Source organism: Capsicum annuum, chromosome 7, assembly GCF_002878395.1.
Source record: "Capsicum annuum cultivar UCD-10X-F1 chromosome 7, UCD10Xv1.1, whole genome shotgun sequence".
Classification (NCBI taxonomy): domain Eukaryota; kingdom Viridiplantae; phylum Streptophyta; class Magnoliopsida; order Solanales; family Solanaceae; genus Capsicum; species Capsicum annuum.
The window spans coordinates 224,920,409-224,944,560 of NC_061117.1; the positions used below are offsets into that span (position 1 = coordinate 224,920,409).

At 37.9% G+C, this 24,152-nt stretch overlaps 1 protein-coding gene across 1 annotated transcript; it reads right to left on the bottom strand.

Moving 5' to 3' along the window:
- Positions 1 to 24: 24 nt before the first annotated feature.
- LOC107878797 (mitochondrial import inner membrane translocase subunit TIM50) lies at positions 25 to 20,464 on the bottom strand. The gene is made up of 10 exons (XM_016725929.2): positions 20,121 to 20,464; positions 17,034 to 17,122; positions 16,343 to 16,379; positions 7,900 to 7,961; positions 7,675 to 7,788; positions 7,362 to 7,466; positions 7,186 to 7,284; positions 6,586 to 6,742; positions 6,386 to 6,488; positions 25 to 191 (listed from the first exon to the last, which is right to left on the bottom strand). Exons 1-10 carry the CDS (start codon positions 20,350 to 20,352, stop codon positions 143 to 145), a joined length of 1,047 nt encoding a protein of 348 aa, XP_016581415.1. The 5' UTR covers positions 20,353 to 20,464; the 3' UTR covers positions 25 to 142.
- Positions 20,465 to 24,152: the final 3,688 nt, after the last annotated feature.

Genomic DNA, 24,152 nt, shown 5'->3' on the forward strand with positions numbered 1-24,152 from the left:
GGGAAGAATACATCAGCCATGTTGTTAGAGGAGTAACATTCTCAAATTGAATACTTTAGTTACAAATAATTTATCATTGTTTAATGTTTTCTGTCAATTGCTTTTATCTCCAGAGGGAAGCCTTGCCAAAAATCCACGCTCATCACGAGCGACGCCAAAAACGGCTGTGTTGTTTCTGCTCTTGCATACGCCTGCATCAACAGATCATTATGTGACGAGAAAAGTGCACTAAAATTATCATACAATTTAACCTATCCAGTCGCCACCTTGAGCCGGGGGTCTATAGGAAACAACCTCTCTACTTCATCTAAGGTAGTGGTATGGATTGCGTACTTTACCCTCCCCAGACCCCACGCAGTGGGAATACACTGGGTGTGTTGTTGTATCCAGTCACCACCTCAATAACAAACCTTATTCCCAAAAAAACCAATCCAGCCAACAAAGATAACAAGAAAGTATACAACGACAACTATGTTAGTATGTTTCAGTACCAAACAAGTTGAGGTCTGATATGAATCCTCCAACTTGTCAATAGTATGCAAATACAAATAAAAAGCAACAGAAATCCTCTATATTTGCTGAACATATAAATCTCTATAAAGGTCAAACCACTACTAGAAAGCTTATATTAAATGTGCTAGCGTATCTTAAAACTTTATATTCACAACTACGAGGTAAGTATCACTTATTCACGGACAAAAAGAGCTTGGAAACTGGGATTGGGAACAAGGAAGAGAATTGTAGCAGGAGGTGCAATTAGAAGGGATGTTAGGCCAAGAAACAACCACATATGACATTGAATTGAAGGTTGATATGTGGAGTATGCGAAACCGAAAGTGTAACCCAATCAAACAACAAAAAGGTATCTTGAGACCAATAACACATAAACGAGCCAAAATGAATGAACAAAAGAATCATTTCTAGACAGATCAAGTAGGGAAACTTTATGCTTCTTCAAATAAAACGGAAAAAGGAAAAACACGCCGTATCTTAATACAGATTCAGACATCTTGGAAATCTACAGCATTTCTTCAACAACTACTACTACAACTCAATTTCAAACAAGTTGGAGTTTGCTATATATTACTCCTCAGTGACCATGTTTCTCCCGATTGTGAAAATTCAAGGAACGGCGACCCTAATTCAAAAATAACAGTAGCCTTCCCTCTACTTTAATGTTACCCCTCTCATGTCAGTCAAAAGTCTGCTTGACAATAACGTTCAAGTTTACCTAATCACTGCTTCGAAATTCCCAGTGTCGTCCTTGTTTGTTTCAACTCCAAGTTTGTTGTGTCCTATAAATCGTCTAGAAATTTAAGTACTTCTCGACTAATTTCATGGGTCAGCTGCTACCTGCCACCAGCACAGGTACCATAATACTGGCATTTAAAAGCCATCAACATTCAAAAGATAATAGAAATTTTCTAGTGTAATAAGATTGTTGCTTGCTAGGTTGTACAATTTGCGACAAGGGAATCGAAGTGTGATGGCATATTATGATGAGTTTCAACAACTCATGTTGAAGCTTGATCATCGTGGTGAACAAATTGGCCATGACATCATTCGGTTCAAGTGTGGGTTGAACAAAGAGATCTCCACTCATTTGACGCTTCACAAGTTTGATACCGTTGAAGGAATTTTCCAAGCGGCTCTTGAGATTGAAAGGGAGCTTAAAGAGAGGTCGTCGTTCAAGGCAAAGGGACCATCAACCTCGAGTTGGCCGAGGAGCAAAGCTATGGTTCAACCATCTTCGGGTTGACCAACCCACCACTATAAGGCTGCCCGAGCCTTAAACAGTCCACAAATTTCCTACCCGACAAGAAGCTCACAAGTATCCTAATCCTAACGGGTTCCAATGTTTCAAGTGCCAAGGTTGGGGACATAAAGCCAATGAATGTCCAAACCGACGCAATGCGATCCTAAGGAAAGGGATATTGTATTACCTTGGTGAGGAAGTGGGTCTTGAAAAAGAAGAGAATGAGGCCGAGCCTCAAGATGGAGAGGAACCCGAAAGTGAGCCACATAATGATGATGATGATTGTGAGGATGCCTATCCACAAGAAGGGGAGAGCGTGGTTTCAAACTTTGTAGTGAGGCGTGCCATGATTAGTAAGGCGATAGATGCTCCTAGCCAACGGGAGAATCTATTCCATACTAAATGCCTTGTGAAGGGAAGTGTGTGCACTTTGGTGATAGATAGTGGTAGTTGTGCAAATGTTGTTAGTGTTGCTATGGTGAACTTCTTGAAATTGCCAACTACACTTCATACAAGCCCTTACAAGTTGCAATGGTTGAATGAATGTGGCGAATTGATAGTCACGAGGCAATGTGTGATACGGTTTAAGGTGGGAAACTACCACGACGAAGTGCTTTGTGACGTAATACCAATGCAAGCGTGTCACTTGTTGTTAGGTAGACCTTGGCAATATGATAGGTCTACCAAACATGATGGGAGGTCTAATAGATATACACTTGAGAAGGATGGACGAAAGGTCACACTTCATCCACTTTTGCCTTCACAAGTGAACGAGTTACATCAAAGAATGAGAGAATTGAAAGAAAAGGGGAAGAAATACAAAAATGAAGAAAAAGAGGGGGAACCCGTAGGTAGGGTAGTGGGGATATCCGGGGCTGCCTCAACATCAAAGGGAAAAGAAAACATGGTGATGTTGGTTGGAAAGAAGGACCTCTTCGTGGATCATGATAAGACACTCACGCTTCTTTTGGCACATAGTTTTAACACTAACCCCACTAATTCTTCTATTTCTCCTTTGATTTCTTGTGTGTTGCAGGATTATGAAGACGTTTTTCCCAAAGAACTTCCATAAGGGATGCCCCCGCTTCGGGGAATTGAGCACCAAATAGATTTTATGCCGGGATCACAATTGCCCAACAAACCGGCTTATAGGAGCAACCCGACGGATACCAAGGAATTGCAACTCCAAGTTGAGAAACTCTTCAACAAAGGGTATTATCAAGGAGAGTATGAGCCCTTGCGCGGTCCCAGTGCTACTAGTTTCCAAGAAAGACGGGACTTGGCGTATGTGCGTTGATTGCCGAGCCATCAACAAAATAACGGTAAAATATCGTCACCCTCTTCCTAGGTTAGATGATATGCTTGATGAATTGAGTGGTTCGTGTTTGTTTTCTAAAATTGATTTGAGGAGTGGCTATCACCAAATCTGTATGCAATCGGGTGATGAATGAAAAACCGCCGTCAAGACCAAATTCGGTCTCTATGAATGAATGGTTATGCCATTCGGCCTAACAAATGCTCCAAGTACTTTCATGAGGCTAATGAATCATGTGATGAAACCTTTTATCGAAAAGTTTGTTGTTGTCTACTTTGATGATGTATTGGTGTATAGTAGGTCCTTAGATGAGCATGTAAAACATTGACAATGTGTGTTTGATGTCCTCCGAAAGGAAAAGTTATATGCTAATTTAGAAAAGTGTTCTTTTGGTGTCCAAGAAGTTGTATTTCTCGGTTTTGTGGTGAGCTCAAGAGGGGTCAAAGTGGATGAATCTAAGATTGATGCTATCAAAAATTGGCCAACTCCCAAAATCATAGGTGAAGTGAGAAGCTTCCACGGGTTGGCTAGTTTTTATAGACGTTTTGTCAAAGGATTTAGCACCATTGTCACCCCTTGACCGAAGTGATTAAAAAGGATCGGCCTTTCAAGTGGAAAGATGAACAAGCTAAGACCTTCAAGGACTTGAAAGCTATGCTCATCTCAGCCCCTTTGTTACAATTGCCGAATTTTGACAAGACTTTTGAGGTTGAATGTGATGCTAGCAAAGTTGGTATAGGCGCGGTTTTAATGCAAGAATTGAAGCCTATTGCCTACTTTAGTGAAAAGCTCAAAGGAGCAACTCTAAACTACTCTACGTACGATTTAGAGTTGTATGCCTTGATTAGAGCCTTGGCCACTTGGCAACATTATTTATGGCCTAAAGAATTCGTGATCCGAACGGACCATGAGTCCTTGAAGCATCTTCGGGCACAAGATAAGCGTAACAAATGGCATGCCAAGTGGATTGAGTTTCTTGAAACTTTCCCTTATGTTATTCATTACAGAAAGGGTAAGGACAATGTGGTTGCCGATGCTTTGTCTCGAAAACAAGTTCTTGTGTCTACTTTGTATTCAAAATTGATGGGTTTTGAGATCTTAAAGGAATTGTATCCCGAGGACCCTCACTTTGCTCCTATCTATAGGGAATGCGAAGAATGGGGTAGGGACAAGTGGGATTCGGCTAGGGGTTCAAATCCCTATGCCAAGTTTGACAGTTACTTGTTTAAAGGTAGGCGATTGTGTGTACCCTCTAGCTCTTGGAGAGAGTTGTTTGTGAGAGAAGCACACAATGGCGGTCTAATGGGTCACTTTGGAGTCGAAAAGACCCATGGAATATTGGAGGAGCAATTCTATTGGCCAAAAATGCACAAGGATGTGTCTAGGATTTGCGGCCAATGTGTAGATTGCAAAGGAGCCAAATCTCGGCTCCAACCTCATGGGTTGTACACCCCGCTACCCACCCCTTTACATCCTTGGCTTGATATATCTATGGATTTTGTGTTAGGGTTGCCAAGGACTAAAAGAGGTCGGGATAGTATCTTTGTTGTGGTTGATCGGTTTTCTAAGATGGCACACTTTATTCCATGCTCTAAATGTGATAATGCACCTAGTGTGGCCTCTTTGTTTGTTGATAATGTTGTCAAGTTGCATGTTGTTCCGAGGACCATTGCGAGTGATAGGGACTCTAAGTTCCTAGGTCACTTTTGGAAGTCCATTTGGGGTAGACTTGGTACCAAGTTGTTGTTCTCCACTTCTTGCCACCCACAAACCGATGGCCAAACGGAAGTAGTAAATAGGACTTTGGGTGCTATGCTACGTTCCATGATTAAGGGAAAATTGACTTCTTGGGAGGAACACCTACCATTAATTGAGTTTGCCTATAATCATGTCATACACTCAAGTACGGGAATGAATCCCTTTAAGTGTATATATGGCCTCAACCCCCTTACCCCTTTGGATTTAACTCCTTTGCCAAGTGATCTTATGATTAGCTTAGATGGAAGAAAGCGGGCAGATTTTATGAAAAAGTTGTATGGGAAGGTGCGGCTTCGACTTGAGAAGAAAAATCAAGAGATTGCAAAGCGGGCAAACAAAGGAAGAAAGAAACTCATTCTTGAACCGGAAGATTGGGTGTGGGTGCACCTTAGGAAGGATCGGTTTCCATCTCAAAGGAAGACCAAATTAATGCCATGGGGTGATGGTCCATTCCAAGTACTTAAAAGAATCAATAATAATGCCTACAAGATTGACCTTCCCCCGGAATACCAAGTGCACAACACTTTCAACGCGTGTGATCTTTCTCTAGTGGATGCGGTTGAGGATGACCAAATGTCGAATTTGAGGTCAAATTCCTCTCAAGATGGAGAGGATGATACAGGTGTACCAAGCTGTCCAACAAGTTCTACAAGCTGTCCAACAAGTTCACGACCATTCACACGTAGCCAAGCTCGGGAGTTACTAAAACTCCAAGCTATGTTCATGCAAATGGCCGTGTGTGAGTTGGTACTTGAGCCTTCCAATGGATTAAATGTTTTTAAGTGTGACGAGGAGCCTTGAAGTGTAATAAACTTACACTCCAAGGCCACCCCTTGGCAAGGGTAGGATGGTCATTTGTTATCTCCCTTTGTGGACTAATATAAATAGATAGTGTTAGGGTTATTTTGGAGTTAGTTCATTCATGATATTTTGAGAACACAAGACTTGTAATATTTTGAACTTCTCTCTTCCATTGGAGAAGCTCAAAACCGAAATTCCCAATTGGAGTGACACTTGGGTTGAATCTTGGCTAGAAACTAGGATCTTGAGGTCATTGAGTTCCTCTTGGTCCAAGTAAGAGCTTGGTAATAATATTCTTTAGTCTTAGGGTCCTTTCATGTTGTTGGGATTCTTAGATTCTTGAATATTGTATGTCAAGTTACTATCTTTAATTTGTAATCTTGTTGTTTGTGTGGTAACATAGTGAAGCCGTGTGGAGCCATTTTCGATTCACTATAGTTGCTGCCACTTTGTTGCTCTTGTTGTTGTTATTGTAATCTTGTAATCTCTATCATCTTGTCATTTTTTGTAAACCTGGAAGTCTAGTGAAGCCGTGTGTGGCCTATTTGGATTCACTAGCATTGTTGTTGTTCATCTTGTTATTCTTATGTTGGCTTGACTCTCTTGATACACACTCACTTTTGTATCACCACCCCCCAAAAAAAACGAAAAAATAATAAATCAGAAGCATCTTACATTCCCAAGTCTTCAAGGATTTCAAACACAATCCAATAAAGCACAGAATATCTAATAGACGGATCACCAAGAAACTTTACCTTTGGTGCTCCTTTGATCGTTCAATAAACTCCTTTGCAATATCATGTCCTTGGTATGAAGCTATAACAGTTCGAATATCAGCTGGCCTATGCATTCCAACATCTGCATGCATGAGTTATGGAGTCACGAAAAGTAAGATTTAGTAGGTGACACGATGAGCACCTGATTCGGTATTATCATTTGCTAATGGGATACTTACATTCAAGGAACGGAATCAGATCTAAAAGTGTGGTATCTTCCACATCCCCTTTCCATGGTTTTATTTGTACGCAGTTCTCTGGCTGAAGGCTATTTTCTAATGCATTACCACTAATATATATGATCCTTGATGGATCCCTATTCAGCGCGGAAAGGTCCTGCAAAAGAAACAGACACAAACGACATGGAAATCTTAATCACTACCGTCTCTTAGGAATTAGAAAATAGGGTAAGAAGGATAGAACATAAACAAATGAAAAAGAAAGGTGAAAAGAATTGATAGGTCCCATCAAAGAAAGAAGCTAAAGATAAATGGAAATCCCAATTATCACCATTTCCAAGGAGTGGGAAATGAAGCAAGACAAAAATAAAACAAATTAAAAGTAGAAAAAGAAAAGGTAAGGTTAATAGTATTTTCGTGTTGCAGTTGAATCATTTATAATGGGATTTTTTCTAGATTAACACCAGCCAGGCAGACGCAGATAAGAAAAGTGAACCATAGTAACAAAGGACACTGACCAACCACATGACTCTAAGATATCACAAGAACATTATAATGATTAATGAATGGCAAATTCAGAGAATGAGCAAAATCACCTACTCTGTAATGCTTGCCACCCACATATTTAGTTGCTCCCCTTGATAACCTATAGCGGATACACTGCTTTGAATCCAATCTATCAACAATGGGATCAACATACTGCAAATGCCACAGAAAAAAATTCTAAATACACAACCGGAAAATTCTAGAAAATACTAAGAAGGAAGTGGAAATACCATGTTCTGTTGGTCTGAGTATACAATGATCTCAAAAAATTGAGCTAAGTGTTCCAGAAAAGCCTCTACCCCAGGTCTTTTAAATGTTCTCCAGCCTCTTTCACGCTTTTAAAGGACAGGAAGTCATGTTAGTGACAGCGAAATGAAATGATAAAACAATCTGATTATTTTGTGGGAAAAGCACTACCAGTAGGAAGAAAAAGAACCTAATGGTACAACTAATCCTCCATATCATGATCCAAAAAAGCAATTACAGCAAGTCCAAACCACCATTAACTGAGAAATTCATCTTGTTTATGGCTAGGAAATTTACCTTCCAGTCGGAGTAGACCAACGTCTCACTCAGATCAAGAACAATGGTAAAGACGTGCTGCTCCAATGGATGCAAATCTAGCAGAAGCTTGTCTGATGATGGTTCACTATAATCCTAAAGCAATCAAATAGATTTTATATATAACTGGGAAGAGATAACATGCAAGAAGAACAAGGCTAAGAAAAGCTACATGGTTCAAAATAAAAAGGGGCACAATTACTCAACTCGAACTTGTTCTTCAGTCAAGCGCCTCACATCTAGGTAAAGCTCAACTAACTTGGCGGGCACTGGAATTTCAAGAAGGGAGAATCAACATATCAGCATAAAAATTGAGAAAGTGCAAGATTAATCCATGAAAACTGCAACAGCATGCATTACAAAAAAATATTATAAACATAATTAAGAAAATTCAGTTATACCACTTGTCGCGCCCCATTTTTCTCGCGAAAAGTGGGATTCGACGTGACCACTCTTTTTGGGATTGTTTGAAGGAAAGTGTGAAGAGTCGCCACCTCAATCTCTCATAAAGTTGAGCTATGGGCTCAACCAGGGAGTGTACTATCTTGGTGGATTTTTCTGAAGCTTACGTTGAGGTCTGGTGGATCGTTGGTTTGTTGGCGGATTTTGAAAAAAAACTGGAATGTAGTTTGATATTGGAGCAATGAATGAATATGGGTACCAAACAGTTTGAGAGGGAGGTCTTGTGTGGATAATAGGCTTGGACATAATTGGATGTTGGAATGATTTCTGGAGCTGGGTACCATATCAATTGAGGTACGCTTACTTCAGGCTTTGGATGTCTCGTCAATGATCGTCTTTCCTTTATCCTTCGATTGTGGCTTAACCAAATTTGCCTCGACTGTGAGCTTCCTTTTTAGCTTATTGTCGAACCGTCTAACAAAATCAGTTACCAAATAGTCTCAAGAAACCCATTTGCAAGTATCATTTTCGGCGTACCACATCAATGCTGAACCCTTAAGTGAACTAAGAAAGAGTTTCGTCTTCAGGCTATCACTTTGTCCTATAACCGATAGCTTGTCAAGGTACTCCTTCAAATGGGAATGAGGGTTTCCCGACCCATCATAGAATGGAAAGTTCAAATCCTCGATTCTCTCCTTGTCTTCTTCCTTTGATTTGGATTTGTTGAGAAGATCCTGCCTCATGGTTAGGCACTTGTCCTTTCGTCTCCTTGTTCTCACTCGTATTTGTCAACTCCATAAGTGCTTTTAGCAATGCAATTGAAAACTGACATCAAAGGAATTTTGAATATGATCACCAAGAAGTTGTAATACATAGGGATAGCGGACATCCCATATACGCCGTTGAAGGCAAAGAAGGCCTTGACTAGGAGATGTTTCATACTCTTGAGTTGGTGGGAAGCATCGAAGGAGGACCACATAATGGAGCACTGTATGTCGCCGTGCAATATGAAGGGCAGGTAATTCCGCGTGTGTTGATCGATCCAGGCTCAGGGGTGAACAACCCTGATGAGTTTGGAGGTTGACATGGCCAGAATACAACATCGAGTAAGGATTATAAGAGCATTTGATGGCTCCCGACGAAACACTATTGGGGAAATCACCCTAAACATGACATTGGGCCCTGCTACGTTTCCAATAGTCTTTCAAGTGATGGACATATCCATCTCATACAATCTGTTGCTCGGGAGACTATGGATCCACATGGCTGGTGCAGTCCCTTCCACATTACACCGGTGCCTCCGATTCCAATATGGACAACAAGAGGTGTTGATATGGGATGAAAGAGGCCAAGGAGGACTCGATGCTTTGGAGTGGATTGGAAACATCGAAGAAGACACGGTAAGTTGCATACAACCACAGAACCTCTGGATGTTTTTTGAGTTACATGCGTTGGCTGGAATACAAAAAGGATAAGAGTCTCGGCGCCATATTACAAGGGATAATTGATCCTTTGGAGTTTGAGGAGGAGGAGTACACTTGTGGGCTGGGCTACGCAGTTGATGAAAAGGCAATCAAAAACGGAAACACTTCGGACTTTGCATTGTCATTGTATCAAATCTTCCACTCTGCAGGGTTTCGCGAAGATGGTGAGAATGATGTCGATGAAATAACAGAGATAATGAAAGGCCTCATCATAACTGAGGGCACCACCTTCGCTACTAAGGGCAACGATGAAGTCGAAACCATGGAAGTGGACACGATTCTCGAAGGAAAAACTTGGAAGGACATAGCTGAAAAGATGATGCTCATAAAAGGGTACGAACCAGGTAAAGGTTTTGGGGCAAGACTGCAAGGAATCGTCGAGCCCATACAGCCGCAGCTTAAGACGACCACATTTGGCTTGGGATACGAATACACTATAGAGGAGTACCTCAACTGGGAGCCACCTCAGAAAGGCTACTACCGCCCTTTACCCAATCCTCTGCCTGCTCTACATGAGTCTTTCCGTTCTGCCGGTTTTCTGGGTCATAGTGAAGAAGATATCTTCGAAAGCTTGAAGCTCCTTTTTTCTGACTGAGGAAGATGATTGTCATGTCGTCATTAGCGAGGAAGGAGGGGCCCCTAGCCAGAACCATGAGCAGAAGATCGTTGTCAGCCGCTGGACCGTCACTCCATCCAGAATCTGTCGAGCACTTGGCAAAATCACCTTTAAAATTGTTGAATCTGAGACTGTGACATCTAATAAGACAATACAACATAACATAAGCAAAGTAGAAGATACGAAGGAAGATGAAATCTCCGAGAAGTTTGTTAGTAGGGCTAAAGACTTTGAAGATAAACCTAAGGCAAACCTCACAGAAGCAGAAATAGTGAACATAGGGGATTCAGAAGACAAAAGAAACTCGTATCAGCATTCACTTGTCTAGAGAGGAATACATCCAGCTTCTGAAAAAGCACCCGGATGTCTTGCTTGGTTTTATGCCGATATGAAGGGGCTAAGCACTTCAATAGTCACTGACCCATCCTGTCCCCCAGTCAAGCAGAAACTTAGAAAGTACAAGTCTGATCTAAGCTTAAAAATCAAAGAGGAGATCTCGAAACAGATTGACGCCGGTATCTTCGAGTGACGAAAGTATCCAACCTGGTTGGCCAATGTTGTGCCTGTCCCCAAGAAGCAAGAAGGATGGAAGAGTCGGAGTTTGTGTAGACTACAGGGATCTCAACAAAGCCAGCCTCAAAGACGACTTCCCACTCCTATACATTCATATCCTGATTGATAATTGTGCAAAGCATGAAACACAATCATTTGTGGATTGCTTTGTCGGTTATCATCAAATCAAGATGCACAAGGATGACACTGAAAAACTGCCTTTATTACTCCGTAGGGGGGTTTATTGCTACGAGTTCATGCCATTCTGAAAAATGTTGGGGTCACCCATATGAGGGCCATGACCGCCTTATTCCATGATATGATCCACAAGGAGATTGAAGTTTACGTGGACGACATCATCATCAAATCAAAGAAGGATATAAGTCATTTGGCATATTTGGAGAAATTCTTTGACGAGTTGAGAAAGTAGAATCTGAAGTTGAACCCAACAAAGTGCGTTTTCAGAGTCCCTGCAGGAAAGTTACAGGGTTTCATCGTCAGTCGTAGGGACATAGAACTGGATCCAACCAAGATCAAGGCCATCCAAGATCTTCCTCCTCCAAAAAAGCAAGAAAGACGTCATGAGTTTTTTGGGCCACCTCAACTACATTAGCCTATTCATAGCCCAATCCGCGGTTATTTGTGAGCCAATTTTCAAGCTGTTGAAGAAGGATGGCTGGCTATATCACTCCTATTCCCGCAATTGTCATGAACATATATGCACCATGGCTTGATCGTTCTAAAACTTATGCTTATCATTCAGGGACGAAAGGACACACCACAGAAGAGTGTCGAACTTTGAAAGACAAAATTCAAGCACCGATTGTGATACAATGCTAAGTGTGTATCAAGAGATTCCAACCAACACAAGAACAACAAGATGAACAACAAAGTGCTAGTGAATCGAAAATGGCCACACACGGCTTCACTAGGCTTGCAACACTTGTTTGAACTAGAAAAGTGAGTTTAACAACAAGAACAACAAAGACAATATTGCTAGTGAATCGAAAGAGCCCCACACGGCTTCACTAGACTTTTATATTCAACAACACAATGTTAACAAGATTTACAAAGAAAGAGATAGAAACTTGACACACAATATTCATTAATCTAAGAACCCTAACAAGAGAAAGGACCCTAAGACTAATAAATATCAATACCAAGTTCTTACTTGGACCAAGAGGAACTCAAAGAACCTCAGGAACCTAGTTTCTAGCCAAGATACAATACTAGTATCACTCTACTAGTGAGAATTTGGTTTTGGCCTCTCCAAATGATGAGAAAGAGAAGTCAAAAATTTACAAGTCTTTGTTTCTTAAATAATAGGAATGAACTAAAGCAAGACTAGCCCTATTACATGGCTTATATAGTCACTTAGAAAGGAGGGACAAAGACCAAATTACCCTTGGCATTTAAGTGGGTGGATTTGGGGTGTCTTGGTGGGCCTCTTTACATTTTATGAATATAGGCCCTTAGATGGGCTCACAAGGGCCTCACACATGGCCAAGAATGTGAACAAGGCTTGGAGTCGTTGCAACTCACGTGCTTGGCTTCGTGTGAAAGGTCTCGAGCTAGGAATTCCCGTATCAGATTGATGCCAAAGTGATAAGTGTGATGAAGCTGAATCGTGATGATGATTGATTTACTAGGCTTGACTTGCAAGGGTTCGATGTTGGTGCAGAGGATATCATGTTGATTCTCCGCTACAGACTCTCAAACATTTGGAAATTCATTCAAGTTTTACAATTGGTAGTTTCCTTTTATGTTTATCTTGCCTATGTAATGTGAACTACGGTGGACCTGATTCCCCTATAAGAGGGATACGTAGGCGCTCATTTAATGAGTTCGAGGTATAATAAAATTTTCTTTTTTTTCTATTTTGTCATTTTCTACATGGAGTTGAATGAATCAACAATGTGATTTGATGTCCATTACAAAAGCCATTTTGAATAAACAAATCTATGTTCAACGAAAGTCGACCTTACTCATTTCCTATCTTCTTTACATTCACAATTTCAAATTCGACATTTATGTTCTATCACTATCATGCTTCGTGCGTTAGGAGCTCAAATCTTTACGCCTAGATCACTTGTTAAATCTTAGTCTTCATCCTAGAATGCCTTTTGTTTATATTTATTATGTTTTAAACTTATGCATTATGCGATAATTTGTGCCTTATCTTATTTTAAGGTTGTCTAGCAGTCGAACATCGAACTCAAGTGACAATCTGCAATATGACAAATATGCTTAATATCCGAAAAGTTTTCAGTCCTCCTTTTCATCGCCCAAGACAAAACACTATGACTCCTTATCCTTGACTTAACCACACACCTTCTTAGCAATTTCCTTTTGCACGTGACACTTCTGAAAGTGAAAGGATCAATTTAGATGAACGTTGGCAAAGGCTTTGTGACTTAGAGAGGAGGATGAAGGAGGAACTGCGTTCTAGGGGTATCTACGACTTGAGGTATGAGAAATTATGTATACATCCGAGGGTTGAGTTACCTCCAGGGTACAAAGTTCCAAAGTTCAACGATTCGATAGGCATGGGGATCCAATCACACATCTGAAGGACTATTGCGGCAGACCTATTGGCATAGGACACAATGAGGCTCTCTTAATGAGATTGTTTATTCAGAGTTTGTCAGGAATGGCGACTCTGCTAGGGAGCTTAGGTTCTAACCATCACGAATTTGTGTTTAATGTGGGATTCTACTACTTTCTTTGTCTTATTGTTCTATAATTACTTCACCCCTTTTCCCTTTTATTGTCTATCTCATGATTAATCTATACATGTTAGTCCCTTCTCCTTTCCCCTTTTATGTGTTATTCATATTCCTCCATGTCTAATTTTTCTTTTATTGGTTATGTGTTTTTACGTTTATTTTTATATTGCTAAAGCATGCTATTGTATGTCGCTATGTGCTATGTGTTACCGCTTTATATAACTGTCATTCCGCTCATACTTTTCTCCACTTGGAACCTCCTTTATTTTTCTTTTTACAAACGGTTGCATAGGTACACGGACGTTCTTTCCTAAAACACCTTTCGGGAAACGCCTTATGGATCGGTCGATCAGCAGTCCGTCGACAGTCACAAGCTTTCCCACTCTCGAGTTGTCCACCCAAGAGATCCATGTCATAAACCGACTCTTATCCTTTAGGTCTTGGCTACATATTTCTTTTATTAAGGAATATGCGTCCCATTCAACGTAGAATGCCTTAGCATCCTCGACACGTTGAATGTTAGTCTCATTCAAAGTCCAAATCATTCAAAGTCCAAATCATTCAAAGTCCAAAGAGGTTCACGACCTCAAAAGGATTCATAATTATTTGTTATGTGTTGCATTTCTATATATGTATTGACATCTTGCCTACCTTGTTTTCGCTCTTGCCTTAGTCACTCCTTATTTTTAGTATTTTTCACTTTAGAACTCTTTGCTCTTAAAATTCTTATCATGTAGGACCCTACCATACACTCTTAGGGTCTATGCAAAACTCCCTTCAATTATCCTCCTGACTCATCTGTTAGTATACTAATTATAACTAGGCTCAACTCTCGCTTTGATAAAAGGTTTTAGTCTCATTAACAATCTCTTAGTGCAACTTATCATTTTAGGATATCCTCTTCCAAATGCTTTTTAACATTTACATACTATTGTCCTACCACAATCCTCGAACATTAATATTATTATATCCATTCGTACTTTAGCTTTCACAACCTCTAAGTTACATAGAGCTCTCATAACGTCTATTCACTCCGAATGAGCATAACTCATTATTTTCAAATGAGTAGAATATTTATTCTAGACACCTGCGCGTGCTAATTATAAATCCTTTCTTCTAAGGTTGACTAAAGTTGAACATAAAAAATGGCCAGTCCAGCGATGCTTATCAATCTTGTCAAGAGCGAAGCTGAGCACGAGAGTTTGGGGTTGCATCAAAATAGAGTCATTTCAAGCATCAGAAGGCTAGGCAGAAGAAAGAGCTAATTAGGGGAATAATGACTGATATTCGAGGTTCGGTCGAGATGACGCCAGGTTTTCCAGAGCCGCTATCGGAAGCAGACCTCAACCCTCCCATCCACACCACCGAGTCCCCTACACTGACAACTTCACCTACGCCTGATTGTGATACACCTATGTCCCCAAGTCAGTTTTCAATTGCATTGCTAAAAGCACTTATGGAGTTGACAAATACAAGTGAGAACAAAGAGACGAAAGGACAAGTTCCTAACCATGAGGCAGGATCATCTCAACAACCCAAAATGAATAAGTCATCCAAATCAAAGGAAGAAGACAAGGAGAGAATCGAGGGTTTGAACTTTCCATTCTATGATGGGTCGAGAAACCCAAGCTATCGATTATAGGACAAAGTGATAGCCTGAAGACGAAACTCTTTCTTAGTTTACTTGAGGGTCCAGCATTGATGTGGTACGCCGAAAATGATACTAGCAAATGGGTTTCTTGGGACCATTTGCCAACTAACTTTGTTAGGTGGTTCGACAATAAGCTAAAAAGGAAGCTCACAGTCGAGGTAAATTTGGTTAAGCCACAATCCAAGGATGAAGGAAAGACGATCATCGACGAGACATCCAAACCTCCAAAGCCTAAGTAAGCGTACCCCAACCTCAACTGATATGGTACCCAGCTCCAGAAATCATTCCAACATCCAATTATGTCCAAGCCTATTATCCACAATCCTTCACAAGACCTCCCCCTCAAACTGTTTGGTACCCACATTCATTCATTGCTCCAACATCAAACTACATTCCAGTTTTTTACCAAAATCCGCCAACAAACCAACGATCCACCAGACCTCAACGTAAGCTTCAGAAAAATCCACCAATACAAAGAGCTCATAGCTCAACTTTATGAGAGATTGAGGTGGCGACTCTTCACACTCTCCTTCAAACAATCCGAAAAAAAGTGGTCACATCAAATCCCGCTTTTCGCAAGAAAAATGGGGCACAACACCGCTATAAGAAAACATTTTCAGAAAAAAATCTTATCAAATAAGTAAGAAAATATAAGTATACCATCATCACAAATCATTTTCAAAAAAACATTACTCCTATCAACATAATTAATAAAGCATATTGTCACATCCTAGAATGAGTATTTTCATCCTTCCTTATACTTGCTGCCATTGACACCACAACCCACAATGAATCAAGCATTGAACACAATTTCTTTTTAATTTCTTTTTTAATCAGTATTCTGGAATGTGGGACATAGTAAAACCCATGGATCATGTCAATGAAACATGTAGAAAACCATGAAATACACCCCAACATGAGGCATTGCAAGGACAGTCCGACATACCATGCAGAGTTCATAACTACAGCCCACATCCCCCCAACAGCTCAGCACAAAGCTTTGGTGTGCCAACATCAGCAGAATTCACGACTAAACGGAACACAAGTTTACAGACACCTCCCTGACTAGTCGCCAAATATCTCATGCAAAAGCAGAATATAAAAAAGTTGAAGACACCAATGTGTATTATATCTGTATATTGCACACAGGTGACATTGTGTTGCAAGCATAATTTCATGTTCTTGGATAAGAAGGAGAGAACTCAAAATCTGAACAAACCTGTCATTGCAGAGGAGTATAGCAGAGCTTGAAATTTCTGCAAAAAGAATAGACAACTGAATATCACGAAATTTATTCAAACACAGACTGGTAACCGAACAGAACTTCCAAATCAAAATAAACAGACGAGACACGCACCAATCACTGAGACTGAGTAGATTACACTTTAGACAAATAGACAATTATAAAGTTGGATGATGCATTTGCTAATAGAAAATAGAATTAATTTCCCCATTGCTTATTGGTACTTAATGACTTGAGTACATAATAAATTTGGACAAAGGTGTGTATTCATGAGCCCATGTTAAAGTTTCAACTATTCCTATCAGTATACGTGAGTTGTTAGGACAGTACATGTTTCTAATGGCATTCACATATCCTATCATCTCATTCAGACTCCTTTTCATCTTTTGAAGAGTCTCACATTTACCGTCAAGGTAAAAATAAGTAAGCACAAACCAAACACGTGATTTAAGTAGACCATTGAAGTTGGGATTAGCATAATCTATCCACCACTGGCTCAAGCTAAATGCTGCTTATATGCATATAATTTTTTTCATTTTTCTTTCCTTTTAGATAATCGTGCATTACTTTTCTAGAGCCAAATAAACAACTACTTTGTCATCAGTTTAAAAGGCTAGGGAGACACAAACACATTGAATGGAAAAAAAAAAAATAGATCCAGACTAACATCAAAACCAGATGCATTTTCACCAACAGTATAATTTGCAGATGTACGCAAAGCCTTGGTCTTCTTCTCAACTTCATCCACCGAATATGCTGTAGATTAAGGATATGTCAGTGTACATGAAATAGTATGCACATCATACCAACAGAATATTAATGATAAAGGACAACCGATCAGTCCCTTGACCTCTTTGCACTTTTTCACAAAGACTATTCCACATCTATATATCAAATCCACTATGAACAACAAAAAGGAGTTTATTAACTGCAGTGTTACTTTCTTCCTGAGTTCATTATCTAAAGTGAAGGCTGCTGCCCTTCGATGTGTAAATGTAAAATCATAATTTAAAAGACACCTAACAGGAGTGCAATAGTGTTGTTAAAGGCTCAATTAAAGCATGCTTAAGCTCTGAAGTTCGGTGAAGCAGTTGTGCACTTCGCCTCACTTAATTGGTGCTTTAGAGTATGCGTCAAAGTGTTAATGCGTGCACTTGATTTACCGTACGGACAAAATAACACACACACACGTATATAGCTTAATTATTGTTTTTCCTTTCTTTTGTCCAAATAATTTTGTTTGTGTTTATAGTTTCATTTCTTGCATTACGTTTCCATCGTTTATTTGTCTTCATTGGCGCTTTAATCGAGCTTTCTTCATGAGGTCAGCAAGTTTTACAAAATTTACAAATCCCCTTGTTCAAGCCATCCAAATTAAGATTATCATTCTACGAATGGCATAAACGCATTGCATAAACAACACTCCCGAAATCTTTTCAGAAATAGCCACACCCAAGACAAGTTATTAGATCACACTGTTGGAATTTTGTTATGAACCTAAAAGAATTTTAACCGGGTTTCATTTGTTCATAAATATAGTGGATTAATAATTTGCATCTCAAGGTGTAGCCTACTGGCCAATGAAGTGACTGCAAATCTCTTGGGGACCAAGGTTCTATACTGGCAAAGACTAGCTAGTAATTTCTTGTCAATAGCTTACGCCTTGGTAAGGCCAAGTTAACCGGTAATTGTGTTGGTAAGAGATAGCATGTATTCCATGAAATAGCTGAGGTACTCAAAGCTAACCGGACACCACTGTTATCAAAAATATAACAGTAGATCATTGTGGTAGTAATAATTTTGTACCATATAATAAATTTGGGAGCAATAGAAGTGTTATACCAAAATGTTGATCACAACTACGAGTATCAGTATCAGTTAGCTGAGTTCTCATACGTAAATATCCTTCAACATTTTCTGATCAGGAAGCACATGGATTTATACTACTTTATTAGCTATCATTTGACCATAAATTTTGGGAGTACTTTTTGAAAATTTATCTTTAAATATTTGTTTGTCCATGAAATTTGATCTTAAAAAGTTTCCAAAAACTAGCTCAGACCAGTTTCTAAATTTCTGGAACTTCTACTCGCAAAGATTCAACTTTTTTCCAAGTAAAATGTATGTCAAACGCAACTTCAAATTCAAAAAATCCACAACTTCAAAAAACTCAAATTTTCAACTTTCAAATTTCTAACGTCATAATTTATGGCCAAATGGAGCCAAGACTTAGATGATTTCTCATCTGAATGATTCGGGCTAGAGCAGGCTACAGACAAGGTGCATAATGAAGCTCAAAATTCCACATCCAAATTTAGGTACAAATGATTATTATGTTTATAGAAGCAAAATAGGTACAGACTTGGAGCTTTGGTGATACCTGTTGTTTCGGGTAGATCATTTGTAGTATTATTTTATGGTGATCTTGTTTTTGTAATATTTGTTCTTTTGTTACTACCTATTGTCCTTATACTTCTATAACATTTTTTCTATACATTTTTAAGCTTGAGTCGGGATCTCCAAACCCCACATTGTGGGAATACACCGGCTATGTTGTTGTATTAGGAGCAAAATAAGGGGGTTAGACTGAATGGACGGGTCAAAATGAGCTAAGTTAATAAATAACCCGTCCAAACTTTATTTGGGTTGAAATGAGCTAAGATAATAAATGTAGAGGTCAATAATCAGCACAAACTTGGACGTGTTGGGCGGATTATAATTTCATTAGCTAATTTTATCACCTGAAATTGTACACACACAAGGTGCATAATGAAGTTCAAAATTTACAAATGATTATTATATTTATAGATTACAAACAAGCGGGTTGAACTGAATTTGGACAGGTCGAAATGAGCTAAATTAATAACCCACCCAAAAATTACTTGAGCTAAAATGAGCTGGGCTAATAAATATACACGTCAATAATCAAACCAAACTTGACCAAATTGGACGGATTATAATTTTACGACCTAATTGTCACCTCAAATTATATACACAAAATCATCTATCAATCCAAGTTATAATAATACTGAAATGGAATACAAAAACTAGAACAACAACAACAACATACCCAGTGTATTCCCACATAGTGGGGTCTAGAGGGGTAGAGTGTACCCAGACCATACCACTACCTCATGAATACAAAAATTACTGATGTAGAGTAATTCACACATAAAATTTACCTTCTTTACTTTTTTGTTTTTTTGATAACCTTGGTGTCCGGACCAACTTGCGCGCACCATGACTAAATCCACGCGATACCTGCCACCTCCCACCAGTAACAGGTACCAGGTAACTCTGTCCACCAAGGCTAGAGTAGATGGAAAGAAAACACCTGATGTTTGTCTCTGCTGCGAATTGAACCTAAGAACTCAAATACCTCATGGTCCTCATCCCAACTGCATTACCTTCTTTACATTTATACTCTTCCTGTTTATTTTTTGGGGGTCAAATTAATTAACAAATACATTACTTCTTAATAAACAAAATCATTAAACTATTTTTTTGCATACTTGAGTTTATACCAGCTAAATAAGATCAAACATCAACTATCAATCACTATATCATCCAAAAAAGATTCATACAAAGGCTGCCACTATAACAAATACATCACTTTTTCCTTAATACACAAAATAATTAAACTAATTTTTCGCACACTTTCGTATATGACAGCTAAATAAGATCTAAACATCAAATGCTAATCACTATACTAGCAGTATAACAATGTTTAATACTGAAATGGAATACAATGTACCGTAAGTAGCGTAACCAGCAGTGGCAGCAGCGCCGGTTAGGGCAGCAACAAGGCTGTACTTCAGAAAATTCCATGACTTATTCTCAGCTCCGGCGCCGGGGCCGGCGGAAGGAGGTGGTGGTGGTTGTTTGTGTTGGAGGAGAACGGTGGACAAAGAGCGTTCATTGGTTCTTCTGTTAAATAACAAGGGAGAAATTCGGAATCGTGATCGAACTATAGTGTTAATCATCATTATTATTATTATTAGGGTTTTAAGGAAGAAGAAGAAAAATGATACAATTATAATATGGCATGTGAAATTCTCAAATGTATGTATGCCTCGGATCGTAAGACAAATTTTATGTATTAACAAAAAAAATATTAATATGAAACTTGCTATATATTATATAATTATAAAACTGTTGTTATGAAACTCATAATTAAGGAGAATATTGTCCTTAATATATTTAGTGTAATTACATAATATGAAATTTGAAAAGGATAATGTGTATGCAGTTTATATTATTTGAAAAAATTAATGCGTACATAATCCATACTATTACCTCAGATGAAGTAAAGAGGTTATTTTCGATAGACTCCGCTCAGGACACATAACAATATAACAAACATAAAACATAAAAGGTAATAATATGAACACAATGCTAGCTAATAAAGGAAACAACACAACCACCAGATAATACTATAAACTATTCATTCGGAATTATAGACATCACCAAAATATTACGAACAAAAAACTCCAGACGCAGATACAAACAAAGCACTCTTTCCCATTATTATAGACCAACTTTTCCCCACTAACCATATATCCTAATTCGCGTCCTCCATACCTTCGTATCAACGTTCATATACTCCGTACGTTGTAATACTCTATATAATGTCTAGTCACTTCTCTCTAATATTTCTTCTACCTATCTCTATCGCGTCTAATACCATCCATAGTCAATCTCTCACACCTCCGTACTAGAGCATCCGTGTACCTTCTTATCACATGCCTAAATTATCGTATAACCTCACTTCCTGCATCTTATCCTCCACCAAAGTCACTCTCACATTCTCCTGAATAATCTTATTTCTAACTCTATATATCCCTTCTAGTAAGTCAACACATCCATTGTAACATCCTTGTCTTCGCCACATTTAACTTTTGAATACAAAAACTCTTAACTGGCCAATAATACGCATCATCCAACATAGCCGATCGGACTACCACTCTATAAAACTTACATTTAAGCTTACGAGACACCTTATCACACAAAACTCCTAAAATGGTCCTTCATTTCAACCACCCTGCACCAATACATTGCATAATATCCGTGTAAATCTCACTATTCCCCTGAATCACAGACCTAAAATACTTGAAACTCTCCCTATTTTAAATGACCTAAGAATTCCGCTTCATAATAATTAATACCATGACTCATAAATTAAGTTAATATGAACTAGATGAAATAACATATAATGGAGCATCTTTTAAATAAACGTTAGCAAATATTTTATATTTTTCAACTTTTAAGGTATACGAGTAGACACTTCAATTCATATAAAAATGAATAAAATAGAATTTTTCAATTTGTGCTAACGAATTTAAACTCTATTATTATTATGAACACAAACAATTAAATTAAAACTTTGATCGAAATAGTTCAATGAAAAACGAAAGAAATTTCTTAAAACGATTGCAAATGCAAAGTGTTCGAGATGTTGCTTCCTGGAGACAGAGGCGGATCCAAGATTCAAAAGCTTCAGGTGCCATCTTATTTTGAATAATAACGTATACTCTGTATAATTATATTTATCTAACAAGTGTTAGTATTACATGAAGGCCTAGTTGGTATTGTAAGTGTTTTGTAAAGAAGAGGTCACGGGTTTTATTCTTCATAGCCACACTATATTGTTTTTTAAGAGAAAATAGACAAGTGCTAAAAATCATTCTAAAAATATAGTGCAGGTTTCGAACCCGCATTGTTGGGAGTTAAACCAAACAATTTCAACCACTTACGCCACTAGTCCCTTTGATATTGTGGGTGCCAAGCATAATATTTATACATTAATTGATACATATACACATAAATATACAGAGTTTTATCCGAGAAATGCGGATGCCGTGCCACCCCATACCTTCTACATAGATCCGCCCCTGCCTGTAGATATATGGATAGTTAGAACAAAATTCATTTGCCTAGTAGATCAATAATCTCACAGATTTGTCAATAAATTTTATTTATACATTCAAACTATTAGATACCATCAATTTACATTTTGAAGAAAAAAAATCACGTATTTTTAAATGTTCATTGTGTAGAGTTAGTCACACAATCGCCTTTAGCTATACACATCATCTTCAACCGGAACATGCATTGGGTTTTACAATTTTTTGAGGCTAGCTAATTCGTTCGATCAAATGCTTCGACATATTTTAGGTGATTAACTTATATACGTAATAGTTTTTTGAGAACATACGCGAAAAAAAATCAAAATATGAATCAAAAACGTCTTAATATAAATATTTTATCATGGAATATATGTGTTCAATCTAAACAAGCAATAGTTCAAGTGATACAATTGGTATACATATCTCCCACTCTTCAAGAGTCATAAATACACATACTTGAAAGTTGAAACTAATAATGAATTTATTTGGTACACATTTAAACTAATTTCTGAATTTATAAATTTTAAATATCGTAGTTTTTTTTTTTTTTTTTTTTTTAAAAAAACATGGCCTTTAATACATTTTTTCTAGAAGTAGGCAGTTGGCTTCAACATTAAATGAAAGAATTGAAGCCTTCAATAGAACATAGAGTAGGTTGTGCCAAGTGTCTAGAAGTCTCCAATTGGGAAATGGAAAGAAGGAGAATTTGAATTTCTATTAGATTTTGAGGTGTAATGGTTGAGATATTTTAGCTTTTAATTAAAAGTCTAGTATTTAGTTTTTCAATATGAAGTTTTTTTTGGTGAAAGTGTTGCCTAAACAAATGTGCGTTACAGTATCTAAAGTTGAATTAGTTAGATTCTAATGCAAATATCGAACATTGAATGACTTATCATTATTGATAATTTCAATTTTGGAAAACAATTTCAAGACTTTCTACAACATCAATATGGATTGTGGTGACATGATCCAAATATCTTTGCTTTTAAGTAACGATCTCAAATTCGATTCCTGAATATGAAAAATTCTTCTTAAAAGCGCCGCCTGAAAATGAGTCTTACGATACACAAACTTAAATTAGTCAGACTTCAATATAATATCGAAAATTGAATGACTTAGAATAGTCGGAAAACAATTTCAAGACTTTCTAAAACATCAATATGAATTGTGGTAATGTGATCAGAAATTTTCGCTCTTAATAAAGATTTTTTATTCAAATTCTAAATAGGAAATTCTTATTAAAAGCGACGCCTAAAAAACGAGCCTTACAACACTTAAACTTGAATTAGTTATACTCCAATATGAATATCGAGTATCGAATAAAAAATAATAGACTTTCTAGAATCTTTTATCACCATTGATAATTCGAATTTCGAAAAACAATCTCAAGACTTTTTAAAACATCAACATGAACTGTCGCAATGTAATTCAAATATTTCCATTCCTAATAAAGTTTTTTATTCGCATCCTAAATACGAAATTCTCGTTAAAAGCATCGCCTCAAAAAACGAGCCTTATAATACTTAAGCTTAAATTAATCATTCTCTAATACGAATATCCAACCTCGAATAAAATAAAATAGAGTTTCTAGAACCTTTTATCACTATGGATGATTCGAACTTCGAAAAACAAATTAGGGACTTTCTAGAACATGTTTGGTCATGTTTTACTTCTTGTTGTGACAACACTTGTATAATGTTTTTATTACTACTGCTATTCATTTAAGGGTCGTTTGGTAGAGTGTATAAGAATAATATAAAATATAGTGTATTAGTAATGCTTGCATTAGTAATGTTTGTGTTAGTTATACTTGCATTAGTTATACTTGTGTTTTTTTATGCAGTGTTTAGTTTGATGTATTAAAAAAAAACATGAATTAC

Bases quoted from the DNA above. Each gene is read 5' to 3' on its own strand.
- LOC107878797 (XM_016725929.2), bottom strand. From the start codon at position 20,352: ATGATGATTAACACTATAGTTCGATCACGATTCCGAATTTCTCCCTTG. The intron at 17,123-20,120 runs GTACATTGTATT...CTTAATCTACAG, and splicing joins TGCTGGTTACGCTACTTACG to CATATTCGGTGGATGAAGTT. The intron at 7,467-7,674 runs GTAAATTTCCTA...GTCCTTTAAAAG, and splicing joins TGGTCTACTCCGACTGGAAG to CGTGAAAGAGGCTGGAGAAC.